The sequence below is a fragment of the Nerophis lumbriciformis genome, linkage group LG20, assembly GCF_033978685.3.
Source record: "Nerophis lumbriciformis linkage group LG20, RoL_Nlum_v2.1, whole genome shotgun sequence".
Taxonomy (NCBI): domain Eukaryota; kingdom Metazoa; phylum Chordata; class Actinopteri; order Syngnathiformes; family Syngnathidae; genus Nerophis; species Nerophis lumbriciformis.
Window position 1 is genome coordinate 25,061,798 of NC_084567.2, and position 19,867 is coordinate 25,081,664.

General features: G+C 37.1%; 1 protein-coding gene across 5 annotated transcripts in view; it reads left to right on the plus strand.

The window, feature by feature from the left end:
* The window catches only part of pam (peptidylglycine alpha-amidating monooxygenase), a 109,886-nt gene that overhangs the window by 31,970 nt on the left and 58,049 nt on the right, over window positions 1-19,867 (plus strand). For all 5 annotated transcript variants that reach the window (XM_061980635.1, XM_061980633.1, XM_061980636.1 and 2 more), the window contains 5 exons: window positions 4,677-4,768; window positions 9,062-9,145; window positions 9,356-9,404; window positions 14,264-14,331; window positions 18,841-18,921. In XM_061980635.1, coding sequence (XP_061836619.1) covers window positions 4,677-4,768; window positions 9,062-9,145; window positions 9,356-9,404; window positions 14,264-14,331; window positions 18,841-18,921 — 374 coding nt within the window. The remainder of the gene's footprint in view (window positions 1-4,676; window positions 4,769-9,061; window positions 9,146-9,355; window positions 9,405-14,263; window positions 14,332-18,840; window positions 18,922-19,867) is intronic.

Sequence of the window (19,867 nt, forward strand, 5' to 3'; positions counted from 1 at the left end):
GTGTGTATGAATGGGTGAATGTGGAAATAGTGTCAAAGCACTTTGAGTACCGTGAAGGTAGAAAATGGCTATAAAAGTATAACCCATTTACCATTCACATATTCCAAAGTTCAAATGTTCTCTGCTGGGTTGAATATAAAGGTGTATTTACTTTTTCGATCATTTCTATTAGCTCAGGCTTGAAAACTAAATAGATCATACAATATAATAACCAGTATTCCAAGTAATTTGCGCTGGTGCAGTGTAACAACATTGTAAGTAAAGCTTAAAAATGCAAAAAGAAGAAGCAGAAGCAAGAGAACATAAAATTAGCTGATAGTTATTGAAAACGGCATTTAATCTCAAACAGGATGTTCATCAGCTGATCAAAAGTTAAAGACCACTGCCTTAAAAGTAAAACTGTTTCTTTCTGTAAGACATTCTCATTTTAATGGCCTCCTGATTGCAAAGGGAACATTTCTGTCTTTGAACATAGCTGGATGGGTAAACTGCACATGGAAGCCACTTAAAACATACCATTGTTGCCAAGGCTGTACGCAGTAAGAGGGCTAGGAGCTCAAAAAATTCAAGCAGTTAATGTTCATTAACCCGTATTAATGCTAACTGTAGCCAGATAACAGAAACATGTCATCAATTGGTGGCTTGCCGGGACATACAATTATTATTTTTCATTCAAACCCCTCCACTACCAAGACCAAAGTGTTGTCAAAGCCCTTAAAGACAATGTTTTAGACCTAAAGGGGTATTCCAAAACGCTGGTTGAGACGAGGGAACATCTGGGTTTTTCATTGCAGAGGTAAGTCAAACTTAGCGTCAGTTACCATCGTAACTTACTCTGTGAACATAACCTCGCTGGCAGGTTTTGTTGAACCCCAAAGCAGGCTGTCAGACATAGGGTGACTGTTCTTTACGCCGGGAGAGGATTTTGAGTTCATCGTTAGTGTGCCACCCTCTATGTATGAAATAAAACGATTCTGATTCTGATTCTGATATTTTGGAACATAACATACAAACACAAATGATGCTTAAAATAAAGACATGCACACACAGCTAATTACATGCACAAGTATACTACAATGTCAAAATATCTATTACGTTCAGTAATAAACTTAAATGGATTTGAAAACACCACAAAATATGTTGACTGAGCAAGCTATAGCTAACATCCACTTCACATTAAGAAAATTTGAAAATTAGCATGACTGCATTTTGGCTATTAAATATCCCAAATTAAACTATCATATTCAACAAATAACACACCACAATCGAAAATTATAATTTATCAAAATAAATACCGATAATGCTTTATTTAGCATAAGATTGCAGCAGATTTTGAAAATGTCACAGAACTAGTTTAAACTAGACTTAAAGGCAATTTGGGCAATTCTGCTTTCCACTGTCTAAAAGGGAAAGTGCACCTCACAGTAAATTTCTACAGTGAACTTAAACACTGGTCTTACAAATATTCCTAATACATTTAACAAAATAAGACAGAACAGTAAGTCTAACCGAACATTACCATTTTTGCCACACTTTATCATTTGAATAATAACCTGCAGCCATACTTATTCAATATCACACACACACACACACACACACACACACACACACACACACACACACACACACACACACACACACACACACACACACACACACACAAAAGTAGTAAAGTATCATTTGGACAGCAACAATTGGTTGCAATCCCAATGGACTACAATGTTATCTGTCACCATGCATTATTCAAGGCACCTCGTCGAGTACTAAAGAGTTTAACAAGTCTTAGATCCGATAATTGGCATTTAAGGCTTAAATTATTTAATTCTATCAAAGTCTCGTAAAAAGTCTTTAATATGACCATGAAACGACTCAAAAATATACGAGTGTTGTCCATCCATCCATTTTCTACCGTTTGTCCCTTTCGGAGTCACTGGGGGTGCTCGAGCCCATCCCAGTAGCGCTCGGGCGGAAGGCAGGGTACACCCTGGACAAGTCGCCACCTCATCACAGGGCCACCACAGATAGACAGACAACATTCGCACTCACATTCACACACGAGGGCCAATTTTGTGTTGCCAATCAACCTATCCCCAGGTGCATGTCTTTGGAGGTGGGAGGAAGCCGGAGTACGCAGTCACGGGGAGAACATGCAAACTCCACACAGAAAGATCCGGGATTGAATTTAGGACCTTCGTATTGTGAGGCACATGCAATAACCCCTCTGCCACCTTGCTTGTGTTAAAAACAAACGCATTAACTTCAGTCTCACTTTACAATGTTTGATTTTTGAGTGCGTGATTCAGAACTACAACATCAGAACTAATTATTAGCTGTACAGCCTTGTCACAATTCATTGACCACAGCCAACTAATGAGCTGTGCGCACGGAACGGCATGTTACAGCAGAGTTTAGCTAAACCGAGATTACGAAAAGCCTGTAGCAAAGCATTGTTTGTGCTAAAATGTAAAGTCTAACTTCAACGATTTGTGTCTCCAAATCGATAAAAGCATGATTGAATCCGGTGGAGGGAGACAAATGTTTTTACCGATGTCACACTCGGGTCAGGACCCGTGGAAGGCAGCATTTGAAAACATTGCGGTGCAAAAATGGAACAATAATAGAAAGATTCTAAAACGCCACAAACACCTACACAAGTACAGGGGCTGACCTCCCCCCTCCAAAAAGAAGTATTACGTCAATAAAGTGTCGCTAATTGCAGAAGATTATTCATATGAACTGCTCACTATTGAAATCATGATATCACACACACTAAGCACACGCTATTTTCTCAGTGGTGTAATAGCTAATAGTAGTGCACTCACAGCTATAAAACTAAAAAAAAGCTGTCATTCCCCATGTATTATTTCTTTTATGTATTGCAATTAGTTCAGGGCAGCTTCTCAGACACTGAAACTAGCCCTTTCTCCAATCCTTTATAGAGCAACAACTGACATTAAACGCTATACATGTTGTCTGTTTACAATCAGTTTGTGACTAAGTGAGGACCTGGAAATTAAGGGAGATATGTCAACATCATCTTAAGTAATAACTAGTCCTTGTTTATTAGCAATACATTTGCAAAATAATCACTATAAGCCAGATCTGGGCAAATTAAGGCCCGGGGGCCACATGCGGCCCGTTAAGCTTTTCAATCTGGCCCGTCAGACATTCCCAAATATTTTTTTTTAGATGTTTAAGATGGAAAGTGTAGCTGCCATTTTGATGTGCAGTGATGTTTTCTAATGACCGTAAGTCTTGAACTATACTAAGTATTTCAATGGTTGGAATCTGCGCTTTTGGATGATATACCAGTTACTATGGTAATCTAATTAGTTACTATGGTAATCTAATTAGTTACTATGGTAATCGACGTCACAGTAGCTCAGACGAGGCACCAAGCAGTGTGGGTGGGAAGCGTTTCCACGGACGCGGAAGGAAATTTTCACAACAAAGTTCTAAAGCTTAGTGATGTATCAGATATATCAGATTGTAGGTTGGTTTATTTTGTACCCTTCGCGTTCATATTTCACTGTTTGTTGCATTTTTGTTGCGTTTCACTTGATTGTAAAATATGTCGATCGAAAGGGGGTGTTACATTCATATTTTTTCAATATTCAGTGTTTTATCGTTCATAGAAACATTTAAAATTCCATTATGTTTTTTAAGGCGGTCTGTCATGAAGTTTTTAGCATTCAACCAGACATTATTGTGAGGTTTTGTATTAGTGTTCCTAAAAATAGATATACCGGCCCCAGATACATTTTTTTCTCTAAATGTGGCCCCCCGAGTCAAATAATTGCCCAGGCCTGCTATAAGCAGATGGAAACCTAGTCAATGAGTTGAGCAAATGTGAATGTTATCTACACTATTTATATCAAAATGATGTCTGAGGGTTGCTATCTATAATCGCCTTCTTTTTTTTTTTTAAACAATTGTTTTGTCTGCATTCTCTGTTTTTCTCAACTTTGGGCAGATGGTAGTACTGTAAATGTGTTTTACTGTTTGCCAAAAACAAATAAAAAGTGAACCATTTAGTTCAACAGAGTTGCTAACAGTCCCTTTCACAGATGTATATTGATGGTTGTTGTTAAGTGAAAACACTTAATATGAAGCACACTGCACTTCTGCAAAAAAACTTTAGCACATTGGGCTTGAAATTCAAATGGAAATCAGAAAAATGGCTGTTGCAATAATTGGTATAGTTTTGTGTGTTCTAGTTAGGTTAAGCAATGAAGCAAAGAGCAATGAATGAACTAATATACAGAAGTTAAAAACATTTCTGGGCATCTGATTTTCCATAATGTCTTTGTCATTTTTTTGTTAATATTAATATGAAATGGCTTTACATTTGATTCATTATGAACTTAAAAAGTCTTAAATTTGACTTGTTGAATCCTGCAGAGACTTCTTAGTTATCTCCTGCTAACTAGTATTGATTTAGATGATTTACATCCCAGAATGGCAAGGGGCTTTTGTGACCATATGTTGCGCCGAGGTAAAAAATCAATTACTATCCCTTTACAATATTCTGATTATAATTTAATCGGTAAGTGTAAAATACCAATTTTTTGTATTTCATAATGGCTTGTAATAAATATGTTGTAGGTTTACTCTTTGTTGTCGTAAGACTTGGGCATTTTTCTGTTTAACTGACTGACTGACATTTTCCACCCAAGGGACTGTGGCAGTGCACGGGGCACTTGTGACGACGGAGGCTCCATTTTATATGCCTGGGCTCGCAACGCACCCCGTACCAAACTACCAAAAGGTATGTCTTAAAAGGCCATATACTGTAACAAGTGTCAACATCATAGCACATTGCTTTTTTGTGTTAAAGTCAGTTTAGGTCCAGTACGCACGCACACAAAAATTATTTAGCCGATTTTGAATCAGATTTCCTTCTTCTTACCAAAGTCAGTAAAGGTCTGTTATTTGCTACCAAAAATATCTTGACTGATAGTATTTTATGTCAAGTGTCTTATCTTGAAGTGTGAGATGATTTTCTTTCTCCCCAATCTGTTTGAAATTGGTCAAATTAACTGCGCCGTACTCTTCAAGTTCCGCAAAGACACAGCATGTAATTGGTGCGTTTTGAACGTTAATTCAGAGTGGCATTATGGTCCTTTTATCCTGATATTAATGGATGTTTGCTGGTGTCTGGGATCCCAGCGGATCAATGTCTGCTCCACGGAGCTGGTGTCTGATTTGTAGACTGGAATTAAATTGCTGCGGCTGAACAAAAGGTGAAGCCATTCCCTTCAAACAGTGCCTTTTAGCCAGTCCAAGTGCGGCAACCACACTGCTGCAGGATGTTGTCATCTCATGTTTTGGATAAACATGGACATCATTCTAGCCCAAAGGTTTCAAAATGTAGTAACTCATTGAACAAGCTGCAAGTGTCACAAGATAAAGTTTACTGTGTTGTCACTTTTTCGTCTACTTTTATAATTCCGATTTCCTCGTGTCTTCTTTTTCTGATTGGGGCGGTACAGCTCGGTTGGTAGAGCGGCCGTGCCAGCAACTTGAGGGTTGCAGGTTCGATCCCCGCTTCCGCCATCCTAGTCACTGCCGTTGTGTCCTTGGGCAAGACACTTTACCCACCTGCTCCCAGTGCCACCCACACTGGTTTAAATGTAACTTAGATATTGGGTTTCACAATGTAAAGCGCTTTGAGTCACTTGAGAAAAAGCACTATATAAATGTAATTCACTTCACTTCACTTGATGAGCACTGCCGCCTAGTGTACACCTCCGTAACTACAAGCTACATTCGCAGTCCATTAAAATTAATAAACAAAGATGGCATAATATACTTGTACCGACCCGCCACAAGTAAATTAACATATGTGAAACACTAATATGGATAGTAATGAATAATAATACATGTATTATTTTGTACTGCGGAATGTTTGAAAAGGTTTGATCAAGTGAAATTACTCAGAACAATGGTATGAAAAACACTAAATGTGTTTTTTAAAATTAAAGTGGAGTAAAAATGTGTGTTTTGGCAACACACTATAGTGGTCATAATAATTAATTGAGTTAAGCTTATATGATGCTGCAAATTAAGGGCACGTCCAGGCATTATCCAGACATGTTTTTTAGTGGATATTTTCTAATAAGCTTCTGCCTTGGAAACATTTTATGCGTAAGTATTATGCAACTATAATTATTTCATACTTGTTGAAATAGATTGACAAATGGCGTGTTTAAGACTGCAATATTATTCAATTAAGGATAATTATTACACATATTACGTATGTGTAGCTTGTTTGCTGTTGTATGCTCAGCTGCTATAAGTAGCCAATAGCCTACCATGTTCAGCTTTTGTAAATAACTCCATCCATCCATCCATTTCCACCGCTTGTCCCTTTTGGGGTCGTGGGGGGTGCTGGAGCCTATCTCAGCTGCATTCGGGCGGAAGGCGTGGTACACCCTGGACAAGTCGCCACCTCATCACAGGGCCAACACAGATAGACAGACAACATTCACATTCACATTCACACACTAGGGCAAATTTACTGTTGCCAATCAACCTATCTTTGTGAATAACTCATAGGCTCTAATGTAAGCAGAATTTTGATCGCATTTATTTACTAGTTAGAATACATAACAAAGAACATGCTTGCTTGTCTTACATAAGGATTATAAATGATAGGCAAAAAAGTGCAGTTCTCCTTAAAGCACAAATGATAGTAGGGCCCCTTTCTGTATATACTATGTATGCATTAGGGATGTATCAATACACTGCATTAGAGATGTCCGACAATGGCTTTTTTTGCCGATATCAGATATTCCGATATTGTCCAACTCTTAATTACCGATTCCGATATCAACTGATACCGATATATACAGTTGTGGAATTAACACATTATTATGCCTAATTTTGTTGTGATGCCCCGCTGGATGCATTAAACAATGTAACAAGGTTTTCCAAAATAAATCAACTCAAGTTATGGAAAAAAATGCCAACATGGCACTGGCATATTTATTATTGAAGTCACAAAGTGCATTATTTTTTTTAACATGCCTCAAAACAGCAGCTTGGAATTTGGGACATGCTCTCCCTGAGAGAGCACGAGGAGGTTGAGGTGGGCGAGGTTGAGGTGGGGGGGCGGGGGGGGGTATATTGTAGCGTCCCGGAAGACTTAGTGCTGCAAGGGGTTCTGGGTATTTGTTCTGTTGTGTTTATGTTGTGTTATGGTGCGGATGTTCTCCCGAAATGTGTTTGTCATTCTTGTTTGGTGTGGGTTCACAGTGTGGCGCATATTTGTAACAGTGTTAAAGTTGTTTATACGGCCACCCTCAGTGTGACCTGTATGGCTTTTGACCAAGTATGCTTTGCATTCACTTGTGTGTGTGATAAGCCATAGGTATTTTGTGACTGGGCCGGCACGCAAAGGCAGTGCCTTCAAGGTTTATTGGCGCTCTATATTTCTCCCTACGTCCGTGTACACAGCGGGTTTGGGTTAAATTTTACTTTTTGAAACCCATCAATCCGTCCATTTTCTACCGCTTATTCCCTTCGGGGTTGCGGGGGCGCTGGAGCCTATCTCAGCTACAATCGGGCGGAAGGCGGGGTACACCCTGGACAAGTCGACCGATACCGATAATTTTGAAACCGATACCGATTTATTATCGGCCAATAATATCGGCAGTCCGATATTATCGGACATCTCTACACTGTATTAATGATAACTGCGGCAAAGCTCCCGACTGTCATTATTACCGTTTTAAATTAAAACTTTAAAAAAAACGAGATCGATAACTACACTCTGATAAACCCAGAGACTAACTGGCGTCAGCTCACGAGCTTAATTGCTAACATGAAAAGAAGAGACATTAATGTCTTTCCCCATTAGGAAACGACAAACCCCAACCCAAACTTATGTAAAGACATTGCTGTCTAAGCAACCAAGCTACATTGAACCTACAAGCTTGCTGTCTCTCAGAGTGATCGATCCTTTCCTCAGTTAATACGGTGCATTCCAGGACAAATGATAATAAAAAATAATCATAGATTTTATTTGTTATCCACATTTTCTATTTAAATAAATCTTAAAGTGCTGCAATACCAACAAATATTTAAACAGTTGTAATACCAGGACTAAAACACTATCAGTGAAGCATAAGAAACACAAAAAATACAAATCAGTGGGTGGTTTTAATTATTTAAAAAAAAACATATTATTTTTGTGTGTACATGTACCTTTTAAGCACATTCAACAATACCACGATAATAATAATAACCAAGATAATTTTGGTTATGAAGTTTTAATACAACATCCCAATGGCCGTGCGCGACCCGAGGGTCCCTGGTTCAATCCCCACCTAGTACCAACCTCGTCATGTCCGTTGTGTCCTGAGCAAGACACTTCACCCTTGCTCCTGATGGGTGCTGGTTAGCGCCTTGCATGGCAGCTCCCTCCATCAGTGTGTGAATGTGTGTGTGAATGGGTAAATGTGGAAGTAGTGTCAAAGCGCTTTGAGTACCTTGAAGGTAGAAAAGCGCTATACAAGTACAACCCATTTATCATTTATTTACTATATATCAGGTGCTTTTGGACACACGGTTAATGGCAATATGCATTTAAAATGTTTTATGATTTAAATTAGGTTTTTGCCAATTAAAAAATGTGAATACTGTGTGCATGTAAACACAGTGTCTATGAGCCGGGCCTCATTCAGGCCTGAAGCAGCACAAGCCCTTGTGGAAAGCCTTTTTGGCCCCCGTACTCTGTTGTGCATTTATTCATGATCATTACTATATGTAAATCAGACAATTTGAGGGTTGTTATAGTGCTATAGTCTTGCTTTATGTTTTAGTCCACTAACTATACCCAACCAGATAAAAAAAAGCTTCTGTGACATTATGACTACTTGCCATCTTAAATCAAAATGACCAGAAGTTTTATTTTTTCAGACTTTCAACTGTTTTACTTTTTGTTTAAAATGTTACAAACGTAGGTACTGAATACTGTATTCTGTTTACAACATAACTGATCAATGTTTCATATTGTTTTCTTGTTTCAAACATGTCTTTCTCTGTGTTGTCTCACCAGATGTTGGATTTAAAGTTGGAAGAAATTCAGGAGTGTCTTACTTTGTGCTACAAATCCATTATGGGGATATCAGCGCTTTCCAAGGTAGGTACTAAAGTATTGCATGTTACCATTCTGGCAAAAACTGCCTGATAAATAAATAGGTGGATTATGCATGGGTAGTTATGTGATGTTCGTCAGTGTCATTTGTAAAGCATGTATAAGACAATTACACTACAAGCAGTACTAATCATGGTTGTGTATTCTCTAAGGTTTCTTAGAGTTTTTGACAATCAAAATGTTTTTCTTCTGCAGATCATCACAAGGATTGTTCGGGACTCACCTTAAGAATGACAACCAAACCGTATGTATTTATTTTCTAAACAAACAGTTAGGTCTATAACTATACTATACAAAGAAGTCTGAAGTAAACTAATGATTAGGGGTGCACGATAATCCCTCAATAATTATTGGGTCAGTATTAGAAATGATGACGTCACACCAATAATCGATTACAAATGACTCCGATAACAGATTAAAAAAAAAATAAATACGCTAATGAGACGAGATTAGGGTGAACAAATCAAGTGTTCTATAGGAGGTCCTAACTTCCCTTAAAGGGAACTGCACTTTTATTTGGAATCTTGCCTCTCATTCACAATCATGAGAGACAAGAAGACAAAACTTTTTTTTTCTTTTGTTTTTTAACATACAAAAATCTGCTTGTTCTCGGTGGCTAGTGTTGCATTTAGACCAGATGTTCCTCCAAGGGAATTTAAGTTACTGGTCAATCCCAAGTTCTTTTGATGACATATACGCTGAGTTTAAATGATCACCCAGAACAGAATAGGTATTTTGCAATTTATTTCCAAAGCTTTGGAGAGACCAGCCTAGGACAACACATTCAATTGCGTAGCCAAGTTGATCTGAAAAACATTACCCAAGTGCTGTGTTCTTCAATATGTCCCTCGCCCCCACCCTCCAGAACGAATCCACATGTCTATTGTTCTCCTTAGCTAGAGACAGGATGAGATAATAAAAGGAGTATTGCTACTCCCTGCATTCCGAGCACAAGGTAGTCCACAGTGTACCCTCGGTCATGAGATGGAGAAAAAATAAAGTTGATTTGATTTGATTTAGAAAGAGCACAAAGAGAAACACTAGTTATTTCCAACATGACTATAGAAAGAAATAACTCTTAAATATGGATGTATGTAGATATCTATCTCCGTCACTAGCAATGCAGCTAATGGAAGCAATTAATTCTACCTCTAAATAACTTTAAAAATGCATTCAAAAACCATCAGCGATACTTCATTTACGTTCTGTAATCCGTATAATCACCTAGCTGTAAGTGCAAACACAGAGGAACTCTTTTTCAATTGTAGTAACACATTGACGTGCTTTGGTATTAGCCGTAAAAGCTAACTACGGCAAGAGATAAGCTAGCTTCTACACCAACACGAAACGCATTTGAGTTTGTAATGCACAACACTGCGATACTACACCAATTTGTACTGGCTGAAAAACATGAACTATCATATTACAGTATCTGTAAAATATTAGCCCTCATTTTATATTTTGTTTGTACACAGCTGAGCTAGCCACACAGCGTATGTACTGTTGTTGTACTAACATGCATGGCGTGCTGCGTGTATCATGATCGATATTAAAAAGTGACCCAATCGATGGACAGTTGTTCGTCCGGTCCAGCTGGCCGGGGACGTTTCCTGTTGATTTTGGGGAAGCAATCCATTTATTTGGAAATAGCTTGGCTCCAAGTTCCATATTTATACCGTCAAAATCGCCTTCATCCCCCTCTCCCAGCTTCCGTCTGCTCCAACGTCTCACTCTTCCTTCGTGCTCGCTTCTATAAGCAGCAGTATATTTAGCTACAAAAGTATATGATTGTAAATAATTTGTCCAAAAATAGTCATCTTCGTTGTCTGTTGCCAAGTTTGCCATGATCAGAAAACAGTGTTCCTACTTCCGGTGTTCCAAGCATGACATGGCACAGCAGAATGCTCAGGTGAGCTTGGAGGGGAGAGACACGCAGCTGCGCTCCTTTATTTGAACTCTTAATCATTGACACCAAGACGTGACAGAAAAACACCAGACACACTGGGTTGCTTCTGCTAGCAGCCCAGGGATAAAACTTTGTTAGACCTTTATAGACTTGACAGCTGCGATATCAGCGATGCAGAAGACCCTGCCCCTCACCATCGCTCGAGACATATGACCCCGTCGGCCAGCAAATCACTTGGAGTCACGGTTTGTACTTCTGAGTAGCCACGTTTTTTCTGATTGTTTGCTAGCAAAATACGACGTGATCACCACCCTCCTGCACACACTGGTAGATGAAAATAAGGACATAAGGATGGAAGTATTATTGTAGCAAAACTATTTGCAAATGCGTATCTCAATCTGTGTGTGTGTAATCCGATTCACGACAATGGAGCAGTTCAGTAGCTATCTTGAATACTAACGTTACAGCCATGTATTGACACACACACTGAGAAAACCCAATTTGTTCACAGCTAAGATTATTGATCATTTATTTGAAGTAGGGTCGTCTCGATACCAATATTTTGGTACTGGTACCAAAATGTATTTTGATACTTTTCGATACTTTTTTAAATAAAGGAGACCACAAAAAATGGCATTATTGGCTTTATTTTAACAAAAAATCTTAGGGTACATTAAACACCTGTTTCCTATTGCAATCGAAGAACAATTTGGTCCTTAAATAAAATAGTGACCATACTAGACAAACAAACAAAGGCTCCTAATTTGTCTACTGACGTATGCAGTAACATATTGTGTCATTCCCCATTCTATTTCTTTGTCAAAATTATAAAGGACAAGCTGTAGAAATGGATTATTAATCTACTTGTTCATTTACTGTTAATATCTGGTTATTTTTCATTTCAACATGTTCAATCTACATTTCTGTTAAAATGTAATAAACACTTCTTATTCTGTTGTTTGGATACTTTACATTAGGTTTGGATGATACCACAAATTTACGTATCGATTCGATACCAAGTAGTTACAGGATCATACATTGGTCATAATTTAAGTTCTCATGTGTCCAGGGACATATTTCCTGAGTTTATGAATATAATATGATTTTTTTTTTTAAAGAAAAAATATTTTGTGACGATAAAAAATATTGATGTAATCATAGTAGTATCAACTAGATATGCTCTTGTACTTGGTATCATTACAATGGATGTTAGGTGGAGATCCACCCATGGCATTTGTTTACATTGTGACGCCGGTGAGCTATCATATCCTACGGTGTGTAGTGAAGCATGTTTAGCTATTCCTCGTCGTGCAGGGAGGATACTGTCGTCTTTGAAGCGAGGATTAGTGATTTAGAAGTATCTAAAACATTGCCGAATCCGTTAACATTAACCGCTAGTGAGCCAACCATGCCTTAAAGCACCTCTTCCTGAGGGCGTTTCGGTGTTATAACTTCACCTTTATCGTTAGTTTTTAAGCCAAAATGCGTCCATTCTCCCTTTTCTGTCTACACACTGTCTGCTTGTAAGTACTCCGTGATTGTGCGCTACCGAACATGCTTTTCTGCTCGTAAAACCAGCAATGTCATGACGTGACGACGACGTGCCGTCATGCCTGTAAAAAAAAATAAAATAAAATATGGCGAACCGGTACTTTTCAAACAGAGTATAGCATACTTGCCAACCCTCCCAAATTTTCCGGGAGACTCCCGAAATTCAGCGCCTCTCCCGAAAACCTCCCGGGACAAATATTCTCCCGAAAATCTCCCGATTTTCAGCCGGAGCTGGAAGCCACGCCCCCTCCAGCTCCATGCGGACCTGAGTGAGGACAGCCTTTTTTCATGACGGGAGGACAACAGGGTGACAAGAACTAAATCATCCAGACTAGAGATAAATTGTATTATTATGTTTATTTTACCTAAAAATAAATATATTTATTAATTAAAAAACAAATTAAAAAAGTAAATACATTTTTACTATATTTTGCTAAAAACATCAAAATTAATTGTATTTTTATTTGTATTTTTTCGTGACTCCTTATTACATCCAGCCATAGAATTATACATTAAAATAAACATATTTGAAATAATTGATTTTAAATTATCATAATAATTCATTTAAAATGACCATATTCAATTATTAAAATAATTGCTTGTTTATCAACAACTTTAGCATTTTATTCATTACATTTTGAAACTCTCAGAAGCCAAGTTATGTTATATTCCTTAATATTTATTTATGCAAGTTTGAAGTATCAATTATCTAAACACAGTTTTGTTTGCATATTTTCAGGATGTAGATATCTATATATCTATATCTATATATATATATATATATATATATATATATATATATATATATATAGATATATATATATATATATATATATATATATATATATGAAATACTTGACTTGGTGAATTCTAGCTGTCAATATACTCCTCCCCTCTTAACCACGCCCCCAACCACGCACCGCCCCACCCCCGACCACGCCCCACCCCCCACCTCCCGAAATCGGAGGTCTCAAGGTTGGCAAGTATGGAGTATAGTACCATTTTTGATTAATTAGTACCGCGATACTATACTAGTACCGGTATACCGTACAACCCTAATTTGAAGAAGACAAAATACTCCTGACAACTAATGTAAGCTACTGCTAAAACATGAACTTATACTCACAGGAAGTGATCCAGAGTCTAATGTTTTTGGCTTCAACGCAGAAAAACAAGAATAGGATTAGAACATGCACACGCGGATCTGATTACACACAGACGGAGATACGGACACACAAATTAGTACACAGACACGTGAAGTGGATTACGCGTGCACAGATTGAGATTTGCATTTGTAAATAGTTTTGCTACAATAATACTTCTATACATAAGTTTCATTGCTGATTTATGGATGCAATGTAAGCTCTACCTCAGTGGGGATGTCATATTTGGATATGACACATCTACAGGTATTCTTTTTGATCACAAACTACACTTAAATCTACATTTAAAAAATTATAGATATACAAAAATTATTGATCAGTATCAGTCTTGAGAAGCAGAGAAAAATTATTGTGCATCCCTATTAATGATGCTTTACTGATGTATTGCTACCACCTTCATCTATTTATTTATACTGTTTATATATTTTATCAGTTTTTCTATCTTGTGGCCACTAATTAATTGTTTTTATTTCCTTCTAAAAGGCAGCCGTTTATTGCTGGTATTTTTCTGCTCATGTCTAAGGACGCTGTTATCCTCCCAGGAAAAACAGGTAGTTTGATTATTTATTTATTAGCATAAACATTACATTACATTATTTTACCACTAGTAATTTTTGTTTTGAATCTATGTATTGACTTGGTTTTTCTTTAAATAGATCATCAAAGATAACTTTGAAAGGGCTAATGATTGATCATAGTATGGTCATATACTGTGGTCAATAACCAGCAAAAATGCTGGTAGTCAATATTTGATGGTAATTTATGTTTGTCTACTGGGTTGGAAAGACGGTGTGTACTGTATGTGAGTGGATTTGCATTGATTTAATCCCAAAAAGATCCTGTGGACTTTTTGTCCCATTTATTTTATAGCTAAAATTTCACAGAAGATTATTAATTTTTTGAGACATGAGAATTAAAAATAAAAAAAAATAAAAATCTACTGGGGGGGACATTGAAAGCTACAAATAAACAATTAGCACAAAGCTACAAAAAGAAAAAAAAGAGACGTGTTTTTATGACAAAAATATCTCAATATTTAATAGCTATAACTAAAAACTTTTGAAAATGCAATCTTTGATCCCACATTTATCTTAAAAAAAAGTATGCAACCCTTTTATATTTATATTTCAATTCGGACAACTGTCCTAACATTTTTATTGTCCACCAGTTAGTGCTACCTTTAACGCATTGGAAATAATTTTTTTCTGCAAGAGTGCCTTTCTATTAAAATTATAGGTGTGTTTTTTCCATCCATCCATCTTTACGGTAATTGGTTTATTTTTGTTGTTCAGTAATGACTTAAACATACTTATCTTTAAAGAGTTACATTTCCCAAAAATATGATTAGTATCATCTGGTCTCTATATTTCTTGCAGAAGCAATTTTAAAAGACTGAAAGCCTTTTTCCTGTATTAAAACCACGTGCAATCTTGATAGCCCATGCATGTTCAACATCATAACGAAACACCACAGGTTGGAGCATATGGTGTCATAAATGTGGATGGAAATGAGTGTCTGCATGGTCACAGCCGGTAGTACACACAAACACCAAATTTTGCACTTATCATTTGTACACACAGTATTAATAGCTCACCCGCAACACGCCCACTAATAGTACACACAATTTTATATTTTGCACACACCGTTTAGCACTTATTTGTGATCTTAGTAGATCTACCAGGTCCCTACTCATTTAATCTGGAAAAAAATATATAAATATCTATTTATTACAGGTTTTGGGAAAAAACATTATGTAGGACCTTGTGTGAGTTTTTGTTTTAAATCAGACTCTGTTAAAAAAAACAACAATGCATGAAAATCAGTGTTGCTCCCAGACAGGTACCCATTTCTGGGCTAACAACAATAAGAAAATACGCCTTGAAATGTATTTTAATTAAATTAATCCCGTTTTTTGTAAATAAATACTTGGTGATTTTATGTAAACATATTGACCTTTAAATGGAAAATAAATAGATTTTGATGCACAGATTTTCCCAAAAATGAGAAACAGTACCTGTTTGATGTCACAGTCTAGTCCAAGAGAAACTTAAGCATAAGGCACTGATAACAATAATACAGCGGCTTTGGTAGGAGCTGGACGTAGACATGGTCATAAGATTGAATATGTTGTTTGAAAATGTTCATGAAGTAAACCTTTAAACAACATTAAAAAATTAAACATTTAGAATTGATAAACATTAAGGCCTTTTAAATTTTCTTTAGCTTGCCTTGGTATAGCAATGGTTGTAAATTTGCTATGTTCCATGAGTCAAAAATGGAATTGATACAAATATGACTCAAGAAATGTATTCCTGCTGAGAGCTGTGTCCATTCACATCAATGGATGTTCAATGAAAAGCCACACACACTTTGTACACCATTGGCGGCTGCTGGTCTTTCAAGTATGGGAAGATCATTTTCAGCTATTTTCTGAACACAAGTATACAAGTAATAACAGATAAAAAGCTATAAAGATGCTATTTTTTTTTACAAAGAAAACTTTACTGAAAGGATTGAAATATTCTCCATATCAACTCAGAACAATGTAAAGTAACATAAAAAATTCTTTGACAGTGGTTTATATTTCAAGTTCGCTGATTTTCAAATTTTTTTGGCAATTAAAAAGGGATTCAGTCTCAGACAGATCATCCAATCATCATGCATTAGCCCAGCGTACTGGCCAGCCGAGACCGAGCCCATTTTCCATTCACTTCCAGAGACGCTAAGCGTCCAAAGGGTGGGACCAAGCCGAGCATTTACTGTATGCTGCCCCATTGAGGTTAATGGACGCTCAGCTTCAACACTGTTAAATGCATTGTGACCAGGCCCGGCCCTAACCAATCTGGCGCCCTAGGCAAGATTTTAGGTGGCGCCCCCCCACATCGGCAGTGAAGTGTATATACTCACAAGAAACCGAATAGCTTTGTCTTTGACCTTTTTTTTTTACTTACAACTATACCTAATATATAAAGGGGTGGACAAGTGACTATTACCTGCAGGGCAAACATTAGCTAACCAGAAGGCAATAACAATGTAAACAAAAAACACCTGCTTAAAAGATCTAATACAAATGTCCCTGAGGAATATAAGGTGGGAGTACTGTAATTACCTAACGTTACATTATTATTTTCCATAACAATTTAGCCCACTCCACAATATTAACCCGACGTTAAAACAGAACTAGCTATTTATTGATTAGCAATTGCCGAATCATGTAACATTAGCTTACTGCTAAAAAGCCAGGTTACTATCACATTCTGTAACAGACAAATAACTTCATGTAGGCTAACGTTACTGCTACCTCTGTCTTTTCTCGTTTCTACTCCTCTTCTTTTCTCTTTTTTTTTCCCTGGGCACCTGACAGTTTTGGCCGTTTTGACATCTTGTGTTGATTTTTTGATGTGGTGACGTCCAAAAAGAGTCATGATACGGGAAGGGAGGGGGCGCACCGTGCGGGGGAGGGGGGGGGCGTAATGTTGTAACAAATAATATTTCTATTAAATAGGCTTTACTTTGCATTTTAATTAACGTGGGATTATTTTTTGTATTTAGAAATAATAGTACCAACTTTTTTTTTCTTTTTTTTTTCTCCAACATTTGTGGCACTGGCGTGGCGCCCCCTGATGGACGGCGCCCTTAGCATTTGCCTATATGGCCTATGCCACGGGCCGGCCCTGATTGTGACGCTACCACAATGAATGAGAAGAAAGTCGTTTCAGCAATCGCAAAAGTAGCTGATTCTGAACAAAAGTTGAATATGTTCTAGCGCAGTGGTTCTCAAATGGGGGTACGCGTACCCCTGGGGGTACTTGAAGGTATGCCAAGGGGTACGTAAGATTTTTTTAAATATTCTAAAAATAGCAACAATTCAAAAATCCTTTATAAATATATTTATTGAATAATACTTCAACAAAATATGAATGTAAGTTCATAAACTGAACATCAAATCAAGTAGGCTATTCCATTCATTACCATAAACCCAGAGTTTCCCCCATGCCATGATGGTTTGACCCTCACTAAAATTTCTGTCAAAAAGAACTGTGAAAAGAAATGCAATATTCAGTGTTGACAGCTAGATTTTTTGTGGACATGTTCCATAAATATTGATGTTAAAGATTATTTTTTTTTGTGAAGAAATGTTTAGAATTAAGTTCATGAATCCAGATGGATCTCTATTACAATCCCCAAAGAGGGCACTTTAAGTTGATGATTACTTCTATGTGTAGAAATCTTTATTTATAATTGAATCACTTGTTTATTTTTCAACAAGTTTTTAGTTATTTGTATATCTTTTTTTCCAAATAGTTCAAGAAAGACCACTACAAATGAGCAATATTTTGCACTGTTATACAATTTAATAAATCAGAAACTGATGCCGTAGTGCTGTATTTTACTTCTTTATCTCTTTTTTCCAACCAAAAATGCTTTGCTCTGATTAGGGGGTACTTGAATTAAAAAAATGTTCACAGGGGGTACATCACTGAAAAAAGTTTGAGAACCACTGTTCTAGCGCATATTCAGTTAATGAAATGTAAACATAAAACGACATATTTGACCACTTATTTATTTATTATTTATTACATTTTAGAGGAAGCTGAGTTTACAGTCTTAGTTAGAGCCACCACTGTTATACACAGCTTGTATGCATTTTACAACAAGACCTCCTATCTAAAGCAAACCAAATACGCTACACAGCGTTGCAAATGGCCTTAAGCAGAATCAAACGTAGTGACAAGCTAATGAGAAGTAGGTTATCTGTTGATAAGTGCATTATCTGTAATAGACTAGAGCTACTAAACCTAACTTCATCAATCAATCAATCAATCAATTCCTTTATTGTCATTGTCATAATAACACTTAAGTCACACATGTCAACGAGAATTTGTTTGAGCTTTGTCTAGCGGCATAGAAACGGCATCATGTCTGAACTCTGAGGCACACAATTGTTTTTGTTCTCCAGTGTTATTTGGAGGGATTTTTTTCTATACTTTTCTCAAACTGTCTACACTTAGGCAATATTCTTGTATGAACACACAAGTAAGTGTTGTTTTCTCCCCTAGTTACGAATGCGGACGTGGCCTGTGATTACGCTTCATATCCCATCTACCCGTTTGCCTTCAGGACCCACACACATGGCCTTGGTGAGTAATACCAACTATCTAGTAGTCACCGACTGCACATTGTCACTTTGAAGCAACGTAAAGAAAAGGAATACCGTATTTGTGTTTCTTTGCTCCTGGATCCTTTCACAGTTGTGTAATAACATATACTATATTGATAAATGTACAACATATGTTTTTACAAGCTGAGTGTCTTTCTAAACTTGTGGACACATGCATACACAGAGTGTCAAGGAAGATGATAAAAAGCCTACTTTGTCGGAATGGTTTGCACATCTGGTTTTGTGTTTGAATCTCGGTGGAAGTTTGCATGCATGTTAGGTAAACATAACTCAACTACGACCATAAATACTCAAATTCACACAAATGGACAAGTTGAAACCCCTTTCCACAGTGCATGTTATCACCTTTGTTAGCCACTGCCTTCAATCGCCTCCATCTTTCAAAGGCATCCCCAATATAAATCCTCGTTTTGTTCTTGGCTTTGTCATGAATAAGTTGAGAATCGTAACAACGCCTTTTAGATTTACTAAGTTCTAACATGTTTAATAACTACCAGTGGCAGTAGTCAGACGAAGATAAACGGCGCGTAACTGGCCAACTGGATGTAACACACTCATGGACTTTCTAATTGGTCAAACGGTAGAGGGCGGGACATTGAAATGAAAACAATACTATTTCAGGCCTGTAAATCTAATTTTGAAATGAACATATCCCGGCTGAACTACTGTTATTAGTTATAGGGGTAAAAAAACATGATTTATTAATGCCTTTTGACATATCAGGGCCATTTAATGATGACTTGACATGAAATTATTACATATGGCTCCTTTAAAGTCATTCGCTGCAGCAGAAAGAAAACCTAGCAAATATACACAGATTTATTTTAACCTTTAACCTATTTTTGAAAGTGAAAATATGAACAAAATAGGTGAAAGCTTTATTAACTGTTTGTAGTATTGGACCA